Here is a 20,846-nt window from a genome sequence, read left to right as displayed (position 1 = left end):
TAGGAAATTTGTGCAAAGCTAAGATTTTAGTCATTTCAGCAAAGTTAACAAGTGTTTAGTTAGCTAGATTAAGAAAAAGAAAGAAAAGAGCAGAGAAATAAAATTAGAAATGAAAACAAAATTGTAACAACTTGTACCAAGACCTGAAATAGATCTTAAGAGATTGCTGTCAAAGCTGCCTTCTCTCAGCCAACTTAGTAACCTAGGTAAAGGGGCACATTCCTAGACACATGCCATGACTGAGGGAGACTCGTGAGGAAAAGGAGAACCAGCACCGACAGACGTGCAGTGATGATTATGGGCCAGTAATCACAGCCTCTCAGCAGAGAAAGGCTAAAATTCTGAGGGCTTGCCCAGCTTAACAGCAAACGTTTAAAGAAACTATGACAATCCTTCTACAGATCTAAGAAACTGAAGAGGAAAGATGTTCTTCAGTCACGATCCTAACAGCAGAGAAAGGCAGCCCAAGTATCTCTGAGGAACACAGATGAAAAAATGGTTAAAATATCAGCAAATCACACTCAGTAACTAAAGGGCCACTTACTGAGATCTACTGGTATTTATCCATAGTGGGAAGGGTAGCTTAGCCTATGCATTTTGCATACCGTTATTAATAGAATAAAAGGATAGATCATGTGATGATTGTAACAGATGCAGAAAACCACTCAACAGACTCAACATTCAGTGTCATACGTGTAAAGAAGACTACATACGTGTCGAGACATAGCTACCCACCCTTAGTACTTCTAATCAACATGGTGCTTGATGTTGCAGTCAGTTGATGTAAGGCTTTCAGAACCGAACGGTGGTAGTGAAGCGGTGGCTGCAGATGATGCTGGATGTGAGCAACTCTAAAAAGAGGATGAAAAAAAACCTCATTAGAACTAATGAACGCAGTGAAGAATGCAAGCAATAGCTATAAAAACATCAGTTGCAGTTATATACAAAGTAGATCATCACAGTTATAATCATACTGAAAAATTATGAAAGGATAAGTTTAACCAAGAAAGTAAAAGTTCTGTATACCAAGTACTGTAAAACACTGTTGAAAGAAATTGAAGACACACGTAAGTGGATGGGTAGCCCATGTCCATGGATTAGAAGACCCAATTCTGTCAATATGCCCATATTATCACCAAGTGAGCTAGAATTTTTTGAAATTCCTATCAAAAATTTCAGTAACTTTTCTTGCAGGACTAAAACCAAAAAGTTACTAACATTTATATGAAACCACCGAAGACCTTGAATAGCCAATGACATCTTCTTATGCAAGAACGGCTAAGACGGAGTTCTCATAACTGTCCAATTTATACTGCAACCCGTAGTGAACGTGACAGACAGCGTTGTGGCATTTGGGTCAGTGGTTATTCTCACTACCGTGACAGAGTGTGGCAAAGCAGCGTGGGAGTGGTTTATTGTGGCTCACAGTTTGAGGGTAGAGTCCATCATGGCTGGGAAGACACGGCTGCACAAGTGTCCAGGCTGTGCATCACACCGTGTCTGCAGTCAGGAAGCACGCATGAGTGCTCTTGCCACTCAGCTGGCTGTTCCCTTTTTGTGACTTCATGATCCCAGCCAACGGGATGGTGGTGTCTAATTCCTGGTACGTCTTCTTCCTCAGTTAGACCATTCAGGAAACTCCTTCATACACCTACCCATAATGTTTTATATTTAATTTTTGGCAGAATGTATTTCAGTACGTGGCCAAGCATTTTGTACTATAAACACTCAGGTCTTTCACACCTTGAGAGACAGGAGTGCCATCTCCTTGGGCATCTTACATTTCTCTGCTTTCTTCTCTGGTTCCAGTGATCGCGTTCTATGTTGTGCTGTTTCCCTTCCATGTCTGCCTTTCATTTCCTTCTGAGTTCCAGAGGCGTCCCTTCAGCTTACTCATCTACTTCTGTAGGTTGATTTTGTTTTCCCCAGCAAGCCCTGTGACATTCTTGTTAGCTCTGGTTTTCAGTGGAACAGTTCTAGTTAAAAACAAACGCCAGCGTTCTTCACCCATCTCATGGGCTGCCATTTGTAGCAGCTTGGGCCTTCTAACAACCGCAGCATCTTCTAGAATCCAGTGTCTTCTAAGAAAGTTGAGTATTGGGGTTGGGGATTTAGCTCAGTGGTAGAGCGCTTGCCTAGGAAGCGCAAGGCCCTGGGTTCGGTCCCCAGCTCCGAAAAAAAGAACCAAAAAAAAAAAAAAAAAAAAGAAAGTTGAGTATTTCCTGGCATGCCTTTCTCTCACTTTGAGCATGTTTTCAGAGGTTCTGACCGTCAGTGTGGCTCGTTTCTGTGGTAGGACTACTATTGACTCCTTGTGATTTGTTTGTGGGAGACTGAGACAACTTTCTGGCCAAATGTGTTCCTAGAGCCTAGAGGGAGCATGCTATGACTTCTGTGTCCTCCTGTGCAGGGATGCTTGTGGTTTGAGCAGATGCAATTCACTGTAGCACAGCTTCTTCTAAGGCCTCGATTCAGCCCTGCCTGGCTTCCTTCTCAGAGCACAGTTAGCAGTAGCAACATGCCAGCATCTGACCACAGGCGGTTGTGTGCACACAGCATCCCTCAGCAGCCTTGGCCTCTGAGCGCCCGTAGCATCCCCAGGCAGAGGGTGAGCCCTGCTCTTGGGGTCTGATTGCATATTTATCAGGCAACTGCTCTTTCAAAGATTGAAGCTATGCGTCAACCTCCTTTGCCCTTTAATCAAATTCCACCCATCATTTCTAGTGCAGACCCTGGCTTCTGGAGTATCGAGCCCCTCTTCCTAATACATGGTGCTGTAAGGGTGTTTTTATCGTCCAGTGAATATTGTCTGGGAAGGGGGCAGCCAGTGTCTTTGTCCAGTCTGACATCTTGCCATCTTCCTCCTGTTAGCTATTCAGTTCTGAAAATGTTCTCACTCAAGGGCATCCCAATTGGAGGGGAAAAGTCAGTCATAACTATTAAGGTTGAGAGATGAGAATGGGCAGGTGAGAGCTGTCGAGGGAAGAGCTTCCGTGCTTGGGTTCGCCGGGAGATCAAATTCACTCTTCGACCCCCCGACTGAGGAGTGCGGCAGCCAAGCTCTTGATTGCTACTTTAAGAAATTTGGGTTCGGTCACTCCTGCGACTCACTGGATGACAAAGCTAAGGAAGCCAGGGTCTGGGCATTTTTAGGGTGACCACCTGTCTTGGCTTCTATGGGGGAGGGGGCAGGGAGGGAAGGAGTCCCAGGGTGTGGGGCTATCCATGCTAAAACCCAGATTGGTTGCCCACTAAACTTCTGTATTTGTGGCCTGTATATATGAGGTGAGATTTCATGCTCTGTGGACACCCAGGGCACTCTTTCCCCACAGCATGGTGCTTTTTCTAGTGCTGTTTTGTTGAATGATCTCTAAACCCTTACTCTAGCTGTGGTCAGAGGTAATTTTAGATTCATTCTGAGATCACCCCGACAAATCCACGTGTTTAGTCATTTTTTTCTAGCTTACTAAGAAGAGACTTTGAACGTGGGATGTTCAATTCACAAACATTAAGCCACTTTTATAGACTTAGAGTTTTAGAAAAATTAGTTCTAAAATGAAAATTCAAGGTCCCCCACCTAAAAAAGTGACAAAGAATTAGAGGCATTTGAAAGCATTTGAAAAGGATCGTTTGATTGGAGAGTCACAAAAGATAGAAAGGTTCATCCACCAGATAATTTCTCAGTAGGGTATTCACCAGTTGGCCAATTGCCACTCAGTGAAACAGAAGCCCTTAACAAATATGTCCATCAGAAACAGAAGCCCTTAACAAATATGTCTGTCAGTGATGTCCGTGGGTCCCGATGTTAGTGATGTCTGTGGGTCCTGATAGTGATGTCTGTATGTCCTGATGTTAATGGTGTCTGTGGGTCCTGATGTTAGTGATGTCTGTGGGTCTCGATGTTAATGGTGTCTGTGGGTCCTTATGTTAATGGTGTCTGTGGTCCTGATGTTAATGGTGTCTGTGGGTCCCGATGTTAAAGGTGTCTGTGGGTCCTGATGTTAATGGTGTCTGTGGGTCCTGATATTAATGGTGTCTGTGGGTCCTGATGTTAATGGTGTCTGTGAGTTCTGGGGTTTATAGATGCAGCAGTAAGAGGGCCTTTGAGTAGATATATAACATCTGTGGATTTCTTAGAGAATTACATTTCTTTCCTGAAGTCTAGCCTCTGGAACCCTCTGACTCCTGCTTTTCATTCCTCTGCTCAACTCTGATTCCTTTAGGCACATGGTAAGGAGAAATGCTCCAGGGAACCTTCACCAGATGCTTTGGTGTCTGTAGTCCTCTAGGTGGCGTCCTTGAAGAGAGAAGGTTCATTCAGCCCTGCCTGTCAGGCTTGGCTGCAAACCTGCCCAGTTGGACTAGCTTTGGTCATCTGTATTGCTGTGTTATGTCTGCACATACAAGTCCACAGATGTTCTGTTCAACTTCCTGGTTTCGTCTACTGTCGTGTGTAGCATATACTAATGTTCTGTGAAGTACTCACCTTCCCACCTAACTTCTCCAGTGCATTGAGAGGTTCTGTAGTCCTTCCCTAGAGCAGTCTGTAATCCAGGCACTTTTCATTCCCTTTCACGGTGGTACAGGTCACTATCAACTTCCGTATGGCCTACTATGGATTTCCTAGTGTTGGCTCTTGCTTATTTTCAGCCTTCTGTTAGATGTCATTACTATAGGAAATACTCAAGGCAGACTGACCTTATAAAGTTGAGGGTTGTTATTTTATCTCAAAGATCTGGAAATCCAAGATCAGGGGATCATATCTGGTAATGTTCTTGCTGGTTGAGTCCTGTGATAGTACCAGGCACTACATGGTAATAGACAGGGTGTGTGTGTGTGTGTGTGTGTGTGTGTGTGTGTGTGTGTGTGTCTGTGTCTGTGTCTGTGTCTGTGTCTGTGTCTGTGTCTGTGTGTCTGTGTGTGTGTACATCCTTGTGTGTGCCTTCTTTTTCTCCCTCTTATAATGTTACCAGAATTCAACCATGGAGCACCACCCTAATGACTTTACCTAATTCTGTTCACTTTCCCGAAGACGCTGGTCTCCAACCAAGTATGAGATTAATTTTGTACTTTCTTAATACCTCACAGTGGGCATTAAATTTCAGTACTCAGAGCCAAGGGGGCACTCAGACCATATCCAAACCACAGTATCATCTCTTGTTCCTGTATAGCTGCCAGAGTCTAGTAAAAAAAAAAAAAAAAAGAAAATTCTAAGTACTTTCCAGATTGTCTAAACTAAAACCGAAATCTGAAGTAGCTGACTTCTCTCTCTCTCTCTCTCTCTCTGTCTGTCTGTCTCTCTCTCTCTCTCTCTCTCTCTCACACACACACACACACACACACACACACACACACAGAGAGAGAGAGAGAGAGAGAGAGAGAGAGAGAGAGAGAGAGAGATTTGAATATAATTGCGTGCTTATGTGCATGTATATGTGGGTGTGTATTAGGGCCGGAGACTGGTGCTGAGTGTCTTCCACAGTCACTCTCCATTTTTGAGACAGGATCTCTCACTCTAGCTGGAGCTCACCAGTTTGACTTGGCCGACTGACCAGTGTGAACCCCAAGTATCTGCCTGTCTCCATCTCCATGTACCCCATGTGTGCTGCCTGGCCTGGCTTTTAGATGGTGCTGGGGATCCACATTCAGTTCCTCACACTCCAGTCTCCCCGTGGCAAGTACTCTACCCACTGGGTCACTCCTCGTATTAGTCACTTCGCTTGTTGCTATGACTACATACCAGACGAGAAGCAGCTTGAGGGGAAGGGCTCACTTTACCTCACAGTCTGAGAGTACGACCTCCACTAGAACTTTGTTCTCTGTGCCTCAGACAATGCTTGAGGCTCGTAGTTGCCCATCCTGTTTTTAAATTAAGTACCACATAAGAAAGTGGCCCAAACCTTTGTCCTCAAAGTTAGAGAACAGAATAGTTGTGGCATGCATTTTTTATTCTTCACTGTCTGAGATATGTAGGATGTCAGCTCATTAATTTCTGACATTAGTAATTTGTATCTTCTAGGTTTTCTCAGCTTACCTAGAGTCTTACTGATAGTGTTTTGGCTAAATCAGCTTTCGCCTTCACAGATTTTATTGGCTTCGTTTTTTAAGCATAATTTAATTTTTATTTGTATGTATCCATTGTCAGTTGTATTTTTTACATAAGAACGTTTTCATGTAAGAATTGAGAATGCATTGAACCTCTAACCCTGTTTTCGGTTTACTTTACTAATTTCTCTTAATCTTACTTGTCTGTGTTCACGTCAGGTCAGCTTACTCTCCTTTTTCATGTTTTAGGAAGTGAACGCTCAGGCTGTTGATGTCAGAGTTTTCTTCTTTTTCAATATTTAATTGGCTGCTAGCACCATTTCTGCAAGAAGCTTACTAGGCATTCAGCGTGCTTAGGTGACTTGCTTTGGCGTAGATAGGAAATGCTCCCCTCAAAGGCTGGTGTTGAAAGCTTGGTCCGCAGAGTGCTGCTAGTGATCTAGCGATCTAGTGATCTAGTGATCTAGTGATCAGCTTACAGAGACGAAAGCATCCATGGTTTGAATCCATCCATGAGTTCACATCTGAGTACAGAAGGGAGATGGACCTGTTTGGAGAATGTAGGTCACAAGGCGGGCACAGAGGGTGAGGCTATCATTGGAGGGGTTATCTTGCCCTGGCCCCTTTCTGTCTCATGGCCACGATGAAGTGAACAGCTTCCTCCACTACACTTCTTTGATAACACATTTATGCCTCACCTATGCCTAAAAATGATGGTGCCAGCCAGCCATGGTCTCATCATTTCCCTTCCTCCTCTTAATCAACCTCTGGCCTTCCTCCTCTTAGTTGATCCTCTGAGATACTTTGTCACAACGACAGGAAAAGTCTGTATACTTTTATTTTTATTTAACTCCATCTTTTGTAATTTTTCATGAGATTTTTTTCTGTGACTTGTGTGGAAGTACACTTTTTTTTTCTCAGTGTTTGAGAATTTTCCTAGATGTCTTTCTCAATGATTTTATTGTTGCTGCTGTTGATTTCATCGTGCTCTGAGAAAAGCTATGACATGCTTCTAGTTGTTTCAGATGTATTAATGAGCATAAGATGGTCCAGACTGTGGTCTCCCTTAGAGTCTGTTTCATGTGCGCGTAGTAGGAATGCACATTCTGTTGTGAGTGAGCCAGTCTTGATGTCAGTTACACTCACTTGATCATGTTGTTGAGGTCAGTGATTTCCCTGATGAATGAGCCATGTCTGTCCTTGTCTGACAGAGGAATGTGTCCATAATTCTCACAGTTCTGTCAGATTTTCCTTCCATAGTTTGAAGTTCTGCAGTCAGGTGGACATGCATTAAGGATTTTTAGATTTTCTTGGGGAACCAAAGGATTTATAATCCAAAGGGTTATCATAAAGTCCTCCTGTTTTTGTCCTAAAGTCTGCTCTTTGCCGTGTCTAGCCACACTAGCTTTCTTTTTTGATATCGCATTATCCAGCATGCTTATTAAGAATTATTTCTCCACATTCTATTTCCGCTTGCTCTTCCAGCCTCTTGTAACCACAGCAGTGGTCAGCTCTACATTTGATGAAACCATATGCAGAGCCAAGCGATGCATCTAGGTGGACAGAAAGGTTCCTTCCTCTGCCAGTCCAGGGCCCCGCCTACCCCGTACCCTGCTGGTTTTCTCTTGACTAATTGCAGTGCGGCACACATTCGCTCAGTGTGTTTTTTACTTAGATTGTGTTTCAATTGACAACATTTAGTTGGACTTTACTTTTTCAACTGTAATATCTTCAACTTTTCCAATGAAATTCAGAAACAGTCTTCGTTTCATACCCAAGAGGCCACCCTTAAACCTTAGGGACAGCAGTATATACACGAGCAGAGGCGTCCTGTAGTAGGCCGGGGACAACACAGGGATCGAAACCTCAAAGGCCATCTCTTACCCTTTCTCCTTCTCAGGAACTCAATGATTATGAATTTGGAAATACTGAGTTTGCGGTTGCCCTGGCCAGTGAGACATTGACTGTGAAGAAGCTGAGATTGGAACCAGCCTGGTGCTTTAGTAGCTGGAGCAGAGCCACACCTGAGCCCCACAGGGAGCTCATGGACAGGCGACCTTCTCCCTGATCCTTAGTAATCTTCCCCCGCAGCAACATCTCCAATTGTCTGGGTCATCCCGACAGCGCCAGGTGTGTTAGATGGCCGCCTACTGATCCAGCTTCAGTACTTACTGCCATGTTTGCTCCTGTTCTCCCTTCTGCCGTTTGTAGGTTTGAATATTCTATTTGAGTCTGTTTTCTTTCTTCCACATCACTGATGCTTCCTTCTCTGTTTGGCCCTGGACTTTATAAGCTTTATTTGCAGAGACTCCAGATCTGTCTGTCCTTTAAAGCTCTGTACAACTCAGCAATTGTTCAGGAACACTAAAATGACAAAGTATCTCTGGTTCCTGTCCTTGTCATTTATACCCTGTCTGTCATTTACTGCAGTCAGCACGGACGTGCGGAACAAGCTGTTGTCTCTGACAGCCAGTGTAAAACCCCGTAGCTTTTAACTTTAGCCTCTTCCTTCTCAAACATCTTCTGGAGACTGAGCTCCAGACCCACGCCGTTTTTCTTCTGACAGCCGTCACAACGTTGAGATGTGAGCCTAAACAATAATTTTGGTTTTCGTTTGTCTGGAAAGTCTTGATTTCTCCTTTGCATTTGAAGGGTGTTGTCATGTGGCAGAGCGCTGGGCTGATGTCTTTCCATTGCCAGTGTGAATTATTGAGCTCCCCACATTCCTTTCTCGACCACTTTCTAAGAAGTCAGATTTTGGATTTTGTCTTTGTTCCTGTATAGGTGAGCTGTTTTCCTTTTTGGCTTCCTTCAGATGAATGAAATGTTTTGTCTTCGAGTTCCAGACATTGAGTGGGATATGCCAGGGGGAAGTAGAGCCCAGTGGTGGAGTCCATGCTTAGCATGCTCTGGGCTCCATCCCAGCATCCTCAAGACTGAGCAAGTGAGAGCAATGACTGGGACACCGAGTGTGGTGCAGTGTATTGTTATTGTGCTGATCCTTGTTCGGTGTTTTCTGAGCTTCCACAGATTGGTGAGTGGTAGAGACTTATGGATTGTTAGTTACCACTGCTTCTAATTTTCTCCTGTTCCTTTCAGTATTTTACTTCGTGCCCCCATTATACATATATTATACCGTTTATGGACGTGTCTTAGTTCTTCCGTAGTCTACTTTTTCTAGCCGTTCTTTTTCTTTGGGATTTTCAGTTCAGGAAGTTTCTATTAACATATCTTGAGCTTTGAGATCTTCCCTCTGTCATGTGCTGTTTGCTAATGAGCCCATCAGACACACTCAGCGTTTCTGGTGGGGTTTTGATCTCCAGCTTCTCTCTTTGATGATTAGAATTCCCACCCTTTGCTCAAGTTCTCCATCTGCTCTTGTATGTCGTCTACTCTTCCCTTTAGATCTTGAGTATATTAATCACAGTTTGTAAAAAATTAATGGTCTGGTAATCCTAATGTTCTTGTCATAGCTGACTGGTTCTGATGTTTGCTCATTCTTTCATGCCCTGCTTTTTGACTCTTACAGTAGTGCCTTTTCATATCCTCCATGGTGTGTAGGAGGCTATCCCAGGTGAATGGAACTGCAGCGAGTCAGCTTTTAGTAAGGTGGCGAGATGATGGAGATGGTCTGTCTCCTAATCCCGTCTTGGTTTTTGGTGATTTTGTTTCTGAATTGTGAATTTCTCAATTATTCTCACAACTTCCCCTCCTTCTTAGTTGGGACCGAATTCACTATGGAATCCGGATCTCTGAAGTTGTTTATATTCTCACGCATAGAGGCTCTGAGGTGCCAACATTGGGTTCCGGGATCACATAGGAAGTTGCTAAGCTGCATTCTATTCTGTTCCTGCAGCTCCATCTTCTTTAGAACATTGGAGAAGTCGTCTTGCCACTTTTGCATGGTCACAAATACTTTGCCTTTTATTCTGAGAGTTTTATGGTTTGGACTCAGACATTTAGGTCTGTGACCAATTTTGATTGGCCAGCCTAATTTTTTTCTGCTCTTAAAAGATTAATCATTGGGAAATGTAAGTCAAAAGCCCTGTATCACTTCATACGCAAGTGATATCACTGTGGTAAGAATGAAAGGCAGAAGCTAGCAGGTGTTGGTAAGCTTGTGAAGAAACTAGAGAGCTGGTGTGATCCTGTGGAAGTCTATGGCATTTCCTCAGTGTTAAAATAGAGTCACTGTACAAGCCAGGAATCCCACATCTGAATATATACCAAATGTATTGAAATCAGGTGCCCAGAGAGATGTCTGTGCACCAATGGCCATGCCTTTGGCATTCACAATAGCAAAAATAGAAGTGAGCCAAGTACCTGTCAACTAATGAGTGGTTAAACAGAGTGTGGTGTCCATGTGTGCAGGCGTGTGTGTGTATGTGTGTGTGTATTGTATTTTATATATCATTATATAATATATCATACATTTCTGCAAATTACATATTTTATAATATATAATTTTGAGAATAACTTAAAATTCACAATATAGAAACACAAAATGTATTATATATGTAATTATATATATAACTATATTTTGTGTGTATATATATATATATTAGAGTATTGGGGCTGGAGAGATGGCTCAGTGGTTAAGAGCACGGACTACTCTTCCAGAGGTCCTGAGTTCAATTCCCAGCAACCACATGGTGGCTCACAACCATTTTAGAGATTTTGTGCTTTCAAACTATGAATTTCACAGAGTATTCTCAGTGTTTTTCTCCATTCTTAGTTTGGACAGTGTCTTAGTTTGGTTTTCATTGCTGTGAAGAGACACCACGACCAAGGTCACTTTTATAAAGGACAGCATTTAAGTGAGCCTGGCTTACAGTTTCAGTGGCTGAGTCCATTGTCATCATAGTGGGAAGCACGGCGGCATCCAGACAGACATGGTGCTGGAGAAGGAGCTTTGTGTTCTGTGTCTTGATCGGAAGGCAGCCAGGAGAGGACTACTCTCTCTCACACTGGGCAGAGCTTGAATGTGTGTGTGTGTGTGTGTGTGTGTGTGTGTATATGTGTGTGTGTGTGTGTGTGTGTGTGTATACGTATATACATACATACATAATTCATAAATACATTTTTTTCCCCTCAAAGCCCTGCCTCCACAGTGACACACCTCTTCAACAAGGCCACACCCCCAATAGTGCCGTTCCCTGGGCCAAGCATGTTCAAACCACCACAGGTAGTATGTAGTGTAGGAACTCAGTCTGTATATTCCTTTCCGGAGTCAGTGTTTTCTGTGTTTCACTTCCATTTGGACCCATGTTCCCACTGAGGTCCGGGCTTTTGACCAACAGTTTTCTTTGGTTTATATATCCATATTCCCCAGGCGTCTCCGGAGTGCTCCGACCACCCGTGAAGAGCGAAGAGCCGTCTGCACTCACTCCCGTGTCTTTCCCTCTGTTCAGTGTGTTCCTTTCTGGTCAGAACTCTGATCACAATAAACATTGTTTCCATTTGACTTTGCCTCCAGTTCCTGCGTCACCTGACTCTGAGCCTTCTGTTTCCCTGAGTGTGAAAATGCTTTGGCCACATTGGGTTTCTCAGGTTGTTTGCTTGAAGCCTGTGTTCTCCTGTGACTCAGGCTGGGTGTGCACAGAGCTACTGACACTCGTCCATATGTCACTGATACACGCTTGTGCTTTTGGGGTCGTTTAAAATGTGTCCTTTATTTTGGAGAATTTCTTTCTTCCTGTGGTTTTGTTCCCTTCTTTCTTTTCTTCTGTAGTATCTAGATTTCCTTTCATCTCATTTAGTGGCCCTTTTAATTTCAGATATTGACTATCTAACTTTTTTGACGCTTCTAAATTTGTGTATTAGCCAGTGACTGTACCCCCCCACCCCCTGTACCCACATCCCACCCCCACCCTCACAGTCTAGTACATGTAGGAGTCTCTCTGTCCTCTTGGCTTGCCACCCTCTCGCCTGTCCTTTCCATTCACTTTACTTCCCCACTCCGTATCTGAATTCCTTTCCAGACACTAAGGTAGAACTGCAAACCTGCCTCTGTTGGTTCTCTTCCTTGGGATCTGTTTTCCAGTGTCGGAATCCTTTGATTCTTATTTTTGCGTTGTTAGGTTTGATTGTTTAAAGCATTTAATTGTTAGAGGTGAGTAAGTCTTGTTACTGTTACTTCCTGTTCTCCGGGAGCCAAAGCCTTCAGTGGCTAAGCCCTCTTACTGTCTCTTCATGATGTTGGGGAGCTGAAGCCTTTCATTGTCACTTTGTTTCCCTTTCCTTTCTATGTTTAGAGGTGCTCTAGTGTTTTCTGACCTCTACGGGACCTGTGGGGGTAGCCGTGTAGTTGAAGTCATTGTCCTGGTATCTGGTAGAGGCCTGTATTGCCTAAAGTAGTGATCACGTGTGCTTGAGTCACGTTCAGTTCTTGTCTGTGTAATAAATGAGGTAATAATGCTTTAAGTGAGTGTGATAGACACTGTCTGGCTGTGGCATTCATTTAAAATACACAGAAGCCTGGCTTCTGGTTTGTCTGCAGCCAATGGATTACCACCGTCTTTTCCTCTCTGAGTCATGAGCCATAGGCTTGAATTCTGGTCCAAGAGCCCGATGTGGTTGACTGGCTAACTGTCAGGGCAAAATTGAACCTTCAATTAGATAGAAGAAAGGTGAACTTGAAATAAAAGACGTTTATTGAAAAGGGTTCTGGTTTCTGCTAAAGATAAAGTTGTAACTGGGATAGAGCACAGCTCAGTCCTCTGACAGAACATGCAGTAGTGGATACTCGTCATAAAACCGTGTGTCAGCATGGCAACCATGTGCCATGCTGGCCAGGCTAGTCTGGAACGTTACTGAGAGCCTCCTGGTGTGGGTGATTTATTTAGGATACATGTATCTGTACACATATGCAAGAATCACTTTATACACACACATGCAGTATTTATGTGACTCCTGTTCACAGAGACCAGTTGACATAATGCAAGGTAATAAGTGTTAACTCCTTGGTGACTGTGGTCCCTCAGATGAAATGACACAGTTACTGTTCACTTTGTATTGCAGTTTAACAGAGGATAGTGTATACTGGCTGATAAACGTTAATATTTTTTTTCTGCGTGTTTTTCTGCAGATGACCTCAATGCCACCCACCAGCACTGTGTTTTGGCTGGCTCACAGCCTCGGTTTAGCTCCACCCACCGCGTGGCAGAGGTAAGCAGAAATAAAAATCCGATGAGTCACGTTTAACTGAATGTGGCAGAGGTCGTTGAATGCACAGTTTATTGTAGGGCTTTGAAGAGTACTTGATTAGAAGCTAACTTTCATCTGATTTGACTTTACACTTTATATACTTATATTTTTGGGTATTAGTATTATATATTCTGGGTATTAGTAGCTGCACTTTTAAAGTTTACTCACAGTATAGGGAAAACTTATTCTGCCTTTTGGAACTTCTTTTTTAATATATTACATTTCTTTGTTATTTTGTGTGTTTGTGTGTATACTCCCATTTTGTGTGTGTGTGTGTGTGTGTGTGTTTCAACATGTGTGTGTGGAGGTCAGAGGAGGAGTCATTTCCTTTTTTCCGCCACATAAGTCCCACAGATAAAACTCCGGTCTTAGGTTTGGCAGTCACCTTACAGCCAAGGGTTTTATTTCATGAAGAAGGTAAATGCCTTTGGTATGTGCTGCTAATTGAAGACTCCCATGGGTAACTATGTGTGCCATGGTCAAGAAAAAAGAAATGGGGTGAATTTGTTTGCTTAAGTATATATTATACGAGTTCAAACAACTGAGATCAACATTTTGCTTAAGTTTTGGTTGGACAGCTAGACATAGATATCTTCTTGAGAAGCTTACCGTGATGGATGTCAGAGAATTTTAAGCTCCGTCATGTTCCCAGCCCACTTTTGCAGGGCAATGGCTGATCATCCAAGGTCAGAATGGAAATGATGCAGACCATGTAGCCACTCTGGGGTGCTAGAGAGCAGGGGAGTGATGACAAGGGTCAGAGACTGGCTTTCTAGCCACATCTTAATTAGCGAGCGAATTAACTAATTACAGGTTGCTGGAGATTAAGTCTAAGGCTTTTCACACTAGACAACCCCTGAGTAACAACCCCAGGCCCTCAGCTTGTTGGCTGTGGTTTGCCTTATAATTTGAACGTTTGGAGGAAACTAGGGAACAAGTGTGGGGATATGGGACAGAACAAAATTAACCCTGTAGGAGGGAGGGGCGTGTGTGCAGGGTCCTGCAAGTGCCAGGCTGAGCAAGACTGCTGAGAGGGGCAGCACCATGGCTGTTCCGGTGGGTCGTGCGTCCTGACGCTGTGTGTGTGATGGTGTGTCTTGCACATCTTCCGAGTGCCAACAGCCCTCTGTCCTCCCGTCCTCCTCCTGCTGTTCACTCATTCTTTTAACTGCTTCAGTGTTTGTCCTTGTGCCCTGCACTGCAAGCCTGGGAGCAAAGAGCTGCCCACACGGTCATTCTACCCAAGCCATTCTCTTTTTGTCTGGGCTGAAAATGTTAAACACACAGACATACAAATCCTTATCCTAGGTGGTGGGAGTTGTCTCTTTGAGAGGTAAATGCCATTGGCAAGTGTCATTAGTCCTAAGTGAGCTCTGTTAGAAGGGAGGAGGATGAAGACAGGGACAGAGGATGATGTGGTACAGAATGACTCCATTTCCATTTGGAGCCCTCTGTCTAGATAGAACCCTCCCAAGAGTCCTGTTCCTGTCAATCACTTGAGAATAAGCTATTTAAGTCTGTCTCCCTTACATCTTTATAACCTGTAAGAGTAGGCAGACAGACTTATTACCGCTGATTCCATAGGACCTGTAGCCACTGAAGAGTAAACCCATTGGAGTATATGTTCGATAGGGATACAAGTATTCTCAAATTCCTAGGATTCTCAGGATTAAGTCATGCTATTGCATGTAAATCTTTTAGAACAGCAAATGGAAAAATAATAGAGGAGAGGAGCAGCAGGACTCCTGGGGGAGGCTTGTTCCGTCTCTGTTCCCTGGAGTGGCCATGAAGCAAAAGACAGTAAAAACGGTGCAGCTGTGAAAGTTCCTACCCATTGAGAGCTGCCATTCAGAAGGGGGCGGGGTTCTATTTCATTCATTAGCTGTGTGGCACTCTAGGTGTTCTTTTAGCCAGTTAGAAGCAGGAACGGGTGAGTTATTGGTGTCTCCAAGATGCTTACATTGCAGGTCCAGCCTGGGCTACAGAAGATCCTTAGGATGGGGAGCAGAACACAAGATAGCAGAAAGCAGCAGGCATCCTGGTGAGGTGAAGTTGGACAGTTAGGACGCTTCTTCCTCCACAGCTTTGACTCCTTTCCCGTGCTAACCAATTCCATCCTGGCCGTTAGTTACTCTGAAATATATATCCTTAAGTTTAGCTTTCTCAGGTTAATCATAGCTATCCTTGTATCTTTTATATTTTTAGGCCATATTTTGAACATTAATTTACTTTAAAGAAAGAGAGGGGCTATGTGTAGCGCTTCTCTTGGAAGAATACATTTCTTCAGTCAGTCTGGGAGCGTAGCTGAATTGGTAGAGCATGTCCTTAATGTGCAGGAGACCCTGTGTCTGACCACCAGCCTACCATCCCTATAACCCCAGCCTTGGGAGGTAGAAGCAGGAGGACCAGAACAAGGTCATTCTGGGCTATGGAGCAAGTTTGGGGCCTGCCTGGCTGGAGTATGTGTGAGCATCTCAAAAGAAGAAACATTGCTGTCGTCTGTGATTCTTAGGTGTTCTGTAGTTTAGTTCAAACTACATGTTCTTTTAATAGTTGAATACCTATGATGTTAGTTGTTTAAATATCTTTTTTTCTATACTATATTTACCAGCCAGGAAAATGATTGGAGCAGCGGGCTGCTTTTATAAATAAAGTTTTATTGGAACATAGCTATACTCAATTTGCTTACCTGCTACTCACTACTTGCTTTGGAGCTTCTGTGATAGTGCTTGTGACATAAATTTTTAATATTTATTTCAAGTTTCAAATATTTAGTGTCTAGTTATTTAATGCTACTACTAGTCTGATTATACATAATTCTGACTAAATAGGATTTTGGGGGTGGCTAAGCATCCCAAAATTAATATTTTTTTAAAAATATTTTTAATGCAACTTTATAAAACATATAAAAATATGACTACTGAAGTAAGAACTAGTAACATTCGGTGATGGTAGCATTGCAGTGAAGCTGTATGTCCGTGGACATCTGCTTGGTTTGGCCTTTGGAGATCTACACGGGGTGTGTGAACAGCGCCACGGAGCACCCTTATCTTCTTCAGTCTCCTTAAGTGAATTAGGAATCAAACCTTGGAACTAATTCAGTAACAGAGTTCAGCACAGGCACTGGTGAAAAGCCAGGCAGAGCCTTGCTGCCCCATGTCTGGGGTGAGTTAATGAAGTTGTCTGAGTTACCAGCAGTGGGGATGGCAACTCCGGTCCTCATGTGCAGGCACAGGAGAGCAGCTCAGACTTCTGTCGATGCAGACGCAGACTCAAACTAGACCAGGTTCATTGACAGGATGTTTGTGTTTTAGCTAAAATGTTTCATTTCTTCTTACATAGCTGTTTCCAGTGATCAGAGGCAAAAGCCTCCCTTCCTTCCCTAAGGGAAGTGCGCTCTTGGTTCTTCAGTAGAAGAGAAACGACTACTGTCCAGCTCTCTCACTTTGCAGAGCTGCGTCACCTTGACACACTTGTGCTCTGTGGCTGTCCTGTGCTCCATCCCCCAAATGATTTCCCGTTCCGCTGTTCACCACAGATAGGAAGCAGATTGTCCCCGTGGGAGTGGTGCTTTGCCCTTCCTCGAAGTTAGTGGGAGAGTTCGTGTGGAGGAAGTGTACGTGTCTGAGCAGAACTGTTATATTCGCTCTTTTCCTTTTGGTTTTTGTTTCATTTCAGTGTTCTTGAGATTCAACAGTGTTTGTTTAGAAACTTAGAATTTAGATATAATTATTTTTAAATAGTTAATTACTCAGTCAGTTAAAAATTTTGGAAGTATGCAAGGTTATATACTCTGTTTCCTCAGACAAACTAGCTCTGCTTTCCTAGAGATCAAACTTTGTCACCTTTGTGCTATCATTTCAGTGGTAATGCACATCGGCCAAAGGCACGGACACACGTGGTAATGTGCCCGTTCCTTCTCTAGGCATCTGCTTTGCCTTATTTTGGAAACCTTCCTGATAATTGCCTTCCAAGAAGTGATCCTTACCTTGGTATGGGCATTAGTTCAGATAAGAGAGCCAAAGCATAAATAACCACGGGAAAAATAGGAAACACGGGCTTCGTCACGGAATTAAAACTCCCATGTCTTTCAAAGTGAACAGTCAACACGGTACAGATAGAGTGGAAGATAATAACAGGCCATGTATCTAATAAGTGTCATGATTAATAAATGACATAAATAATGAAATAAACTAATAGATGACTGATTAGAGTATAAAGGGCATGTTGAAAAATTAGACATTTAAAAGAAAAATAAATCTGTTTAAAATGGCAACTAAGCTAAACAGGCATGTGCCAGCGGAGGTATAAAATAGTCAAGAACACATGTAAACTTCACAGCAGAGCTGGGAGCGTCCCTCGGCAGGAGACACCTGCCTTTCATGTACCAAAGCTAGGGTTTCCTCCCCCAGCACAGAAACAAAACAAACAGACGGACAACAACTGTGTATCATCATTCGTCGTCAGAGAATTGCCAGTAAAGGCCAGAATCAAGTTACAGTAATAGCTGCTGGCAAGGCTGTGCAGAAGTAGGAGCTCTTCCGTAGTGCTGGAGGGAAGTTTCTACAGTGACTTCGGTGTCGTCTGGCACTTCAGAAGGCTGAATGTGGGTACTCTGTGGCACAGCAATACCTATACCCGGGTATATAGCCAAGAGAAATGAAAACTTGCACACGAACGTTCATAGTAGCGCCAAACTGGACATAGCCCAAATGCTCATCACATGGCCGTGTAATTGAAGATGGTTTGACAATAAACAAGTTGTAGTGCTGACTCACGCCATGACAGGGATGAGCCACCGAGGTGTACTAGTGTGCAAAGCCAGGCACAAAAGACCGCACACAGCCAATGATTATAAGGAGCTGAAAGGTCCAGGACAGGCAGAGGTGTGTGTGCGTGAGTGTGTGAGTGGGGGGGGGGAAGCAAGTTAGTGCTGGGGGAAATGAGCTCTAAAGGGCTCTAAAGGACAAGGGTTCCATTTGGAGTGACAGGATTATCCTAGAGTCAGTTGTAGAAATGATGGCACAACTCTGAATATGCTCAAACGCTCAACTGATGCGTTCAATGGCTGAATTTCATGAGACAAATTATATGTCAGTAAGGCTGTGACCAAAAAAGGAGTAAGACCTCAAAACCTCAGGCCAGCTCATGAATTCTTTATATCGATTATATAAAGTCAGAAAGTCAAGTCTTGGGCTTCTGTTTTTGTGACCATAAATACAGTCAGGGTTGAACTGATTACACATGGATGAGAGTGTAGGTTGTCCCAGTTCTTAGATGTGGAAATGGACGTGCATGTGATCACCCCAAGGCAGCCACTCCATGCTTAGAACACAAGAGCGAAAGGGAAAGGCCTCTCTACGCGACTGCCACTTAGAAGTAGGCGCTGGGAGCTTTGTGAGTGGGTCCCCCTCTTGCTCAGTGCTGCTTATTACCCCATGTGCACTCGTCTGCACTCTGGGATCGCCATGTCAAAGTACTTTAGTCACATTGTGTAGAGGCAGTAACAGTTTCTATACCACAGGATTTCCTTGCAAGGTTTTTCCTATGGCTTTGCTTTAAGTTATAAATATTAAAATAAATATATATATTTTCTCAGACATCCAAGGAGATTTGTCTGTCTATGTCTTCCTGCCTATCTGCCCACCTACCTACCTACCTACATATATATCTATCCACATCTACATCTATCTATCTATCTATCTATCTATCTATCTATCTATCTATCTATCTATCTATCTATTCTTACCATCGTAGGAAATCATTTCATTATCAAAATAAACAAATTTATACTCCATCCATATCCTTGGCTTTTCTAACATAAACTCCTTCAAGGGAGTGTGTCCATTTGATTTCTGTCCTTTCCACATCCCTAGAGAGTATGAACTAGGTGTGTCTGTCCCCACTGATAGCGAGGTCTCGGCTTTGCCTTGAGTGTGCTTTACAGCCTGCACCTCGTCCTCCTCATTATTGAGGAAGGACTACAGCTGCCTCTTGTATGTAGAAAGGGGAAGAAATGTTTTTCTTTGAGTTATAGTGACACCCCCCTGCTAATGCGCGCGCGCGCGCGCGCGCGCACACACACACACACACACACACACACACACACACACACACACACACATTCCTCATGTATACAACACACCTCAGGGCTCTTGTTGTTTATTCAGAGAGGAGGTCCGCATAATGAAGACAGCCAGCAGCCTGTGTGATGACTGAGGCCTGGCTGGCCACCCAGAATCAAGCAAGTAGGCCACTACTGTAATTGTCACTTAGGGATCGTGAACTGTGAGGTCGGCCGAAGAGTGGATAAAGCAGAGGCAGCTGTGAGCAGGAAGAGTGCATGGTGAGCTTGGCGTCACTCATCTCACTTGTGGTTCTGTCTTGACAGTGCTCAACAGGCACCTTGGATTATATCTTACAACGCTGCCAGTTGGCACTGCAGAATGTTCTCAATGACTCGGACAATGGCGACGTCTCGCTGAAGTCCTTCGAGCCTGCAGTTCTGAAACAAGGAGAAGAGATCCACAACGAGGTGAGGACCGTCAGGACGCCGATGCTCGCGGTTTCAGGTCTGAGACAGGAGAGGTTAGTCAGAGGAGAACAGATTGACACTCTTCCCTGCGTCTCTGTGTGAGCCTCATGAGGGTCTGATACAGGAGATTTTAAGTCAGAAGAGAGGGCAGGTGACACCCGCAGTCCCGGTAGCCAGAGTCATGTCATGTTTGTAGTAACTACGGCAGCCCACGCAGTTCCTAAACAGCAGGAGCTTATCCTTTCAGTCTGGTGGACCGGGAAGCATGAGAGAGAGGCACTGGCAGTGTGGGTGAGGACATGTTTCTGGATTCACAGATGGCACTCAGTGTGGTTTTGCATGGTGGAAGGGTCAAACAAGTCTCAAGGGTCAATGGACTCAACATTGAGTCCATTCAGAAGAGCTCCGCCCTAGAGGTCCATTTCCCCTCAAAGCAAGTTGTCACCTGATGGTTAGGACTTCATAAGAATCTGAGTTGAAGGTCGCAAACATTCAGGCCACTGCTGTCTTTGAGATGGTTTCTACAGGAGATGCACAGTGGGCTGGCCACGAGACACCAGAAGAGGTCACATTATCTGAGGAGAACCTCGAGACAAGGGAACTAACTTTTCTAGTGGGTCGGATGCATCTTCCAAGTCTGGGAGTAACTCTGCCCAACTTCTGCAGGAAGACTGACGTTATACCCATGGTTCTCCCCAACACAGACAACCTTGCAGAGCAACTGCAGTGTGAGCCGTCAGTGGCTGCCTTGAAAACAGGCAGACCTGGGGAGAGACAAGGGGCCTGGGCAGGATGACCGCCCACCTAGCAGTAATTTAAGAATAGCCACTTTTGGGGCTGGGGATTTAGCTCAGTGGTAGAGCGCTTACCTAGGAAGCGCAAGGTCCTGGGTTCGGTCCCCAGCTCCGAAAAAAAGAACAAAAAAAAAAAAAAAAAAAAAAAAAAAGAATAGCCACTTTTCCGTAGTCTGTGAGTGCAGTGGTCTACATGGTGAGGTCAGTGCACATCCTAAGCTTACTGTTTTGTTAATATCTTGATTTCTACTTTATATACTGTTAGC

General features: G+C 43.9%; 1 protein-coding gene across 5 annotated transcripts in view; it reads left to right on the top strand.

The window, feature by feature from the left end:
- Positions 1 to 20,846, top strand: part of Fto (FTO, alpha-ketoglutarate dependent dioxygenase) — a 407,615-nt gene that overhangs the window by 129,498 nt on the left and 257,271 nt on the right. For all 5 annotated transcript variants that reach the window (XM_087594054.1, XM_087594053.1, XM_087594057.1 and 2 more), the window contains 2 exons: positions 13,133 to 13,212; positions 19,643 to 19,786. In XM_087594054.1, the coding sequence (XP_087450180.1) occupies positions 13,133 to 13,212; positions 19,643 to 19,786 (224 nt within the window). The remainder of the gene's footprint in view (positions 1 to 13,132; positions 13,213 to 19,642; positions 19,787 to 20,846) is intronic.

Source organism: Rattus norvegicus, chromosome 19 (assembly GCF_021556685.1).
Source record: "Rattus norvegicus strain SHRSP/BbbUtx chromosome 19, alternate assembly SHRSP_T2T, whole genome shotgun sequence".
Lineage (NCBI taxonomy): Eukaryota > Metazoa > Chordata > Mammalia > Rodentia > Muridae > Rattus > Rattus norvegicus.
The sequence above is the reverse complement of the archived record's forward strand: the minus strand, read 5'-3'. Positions and strand labels throughout refer to the sequence as shown.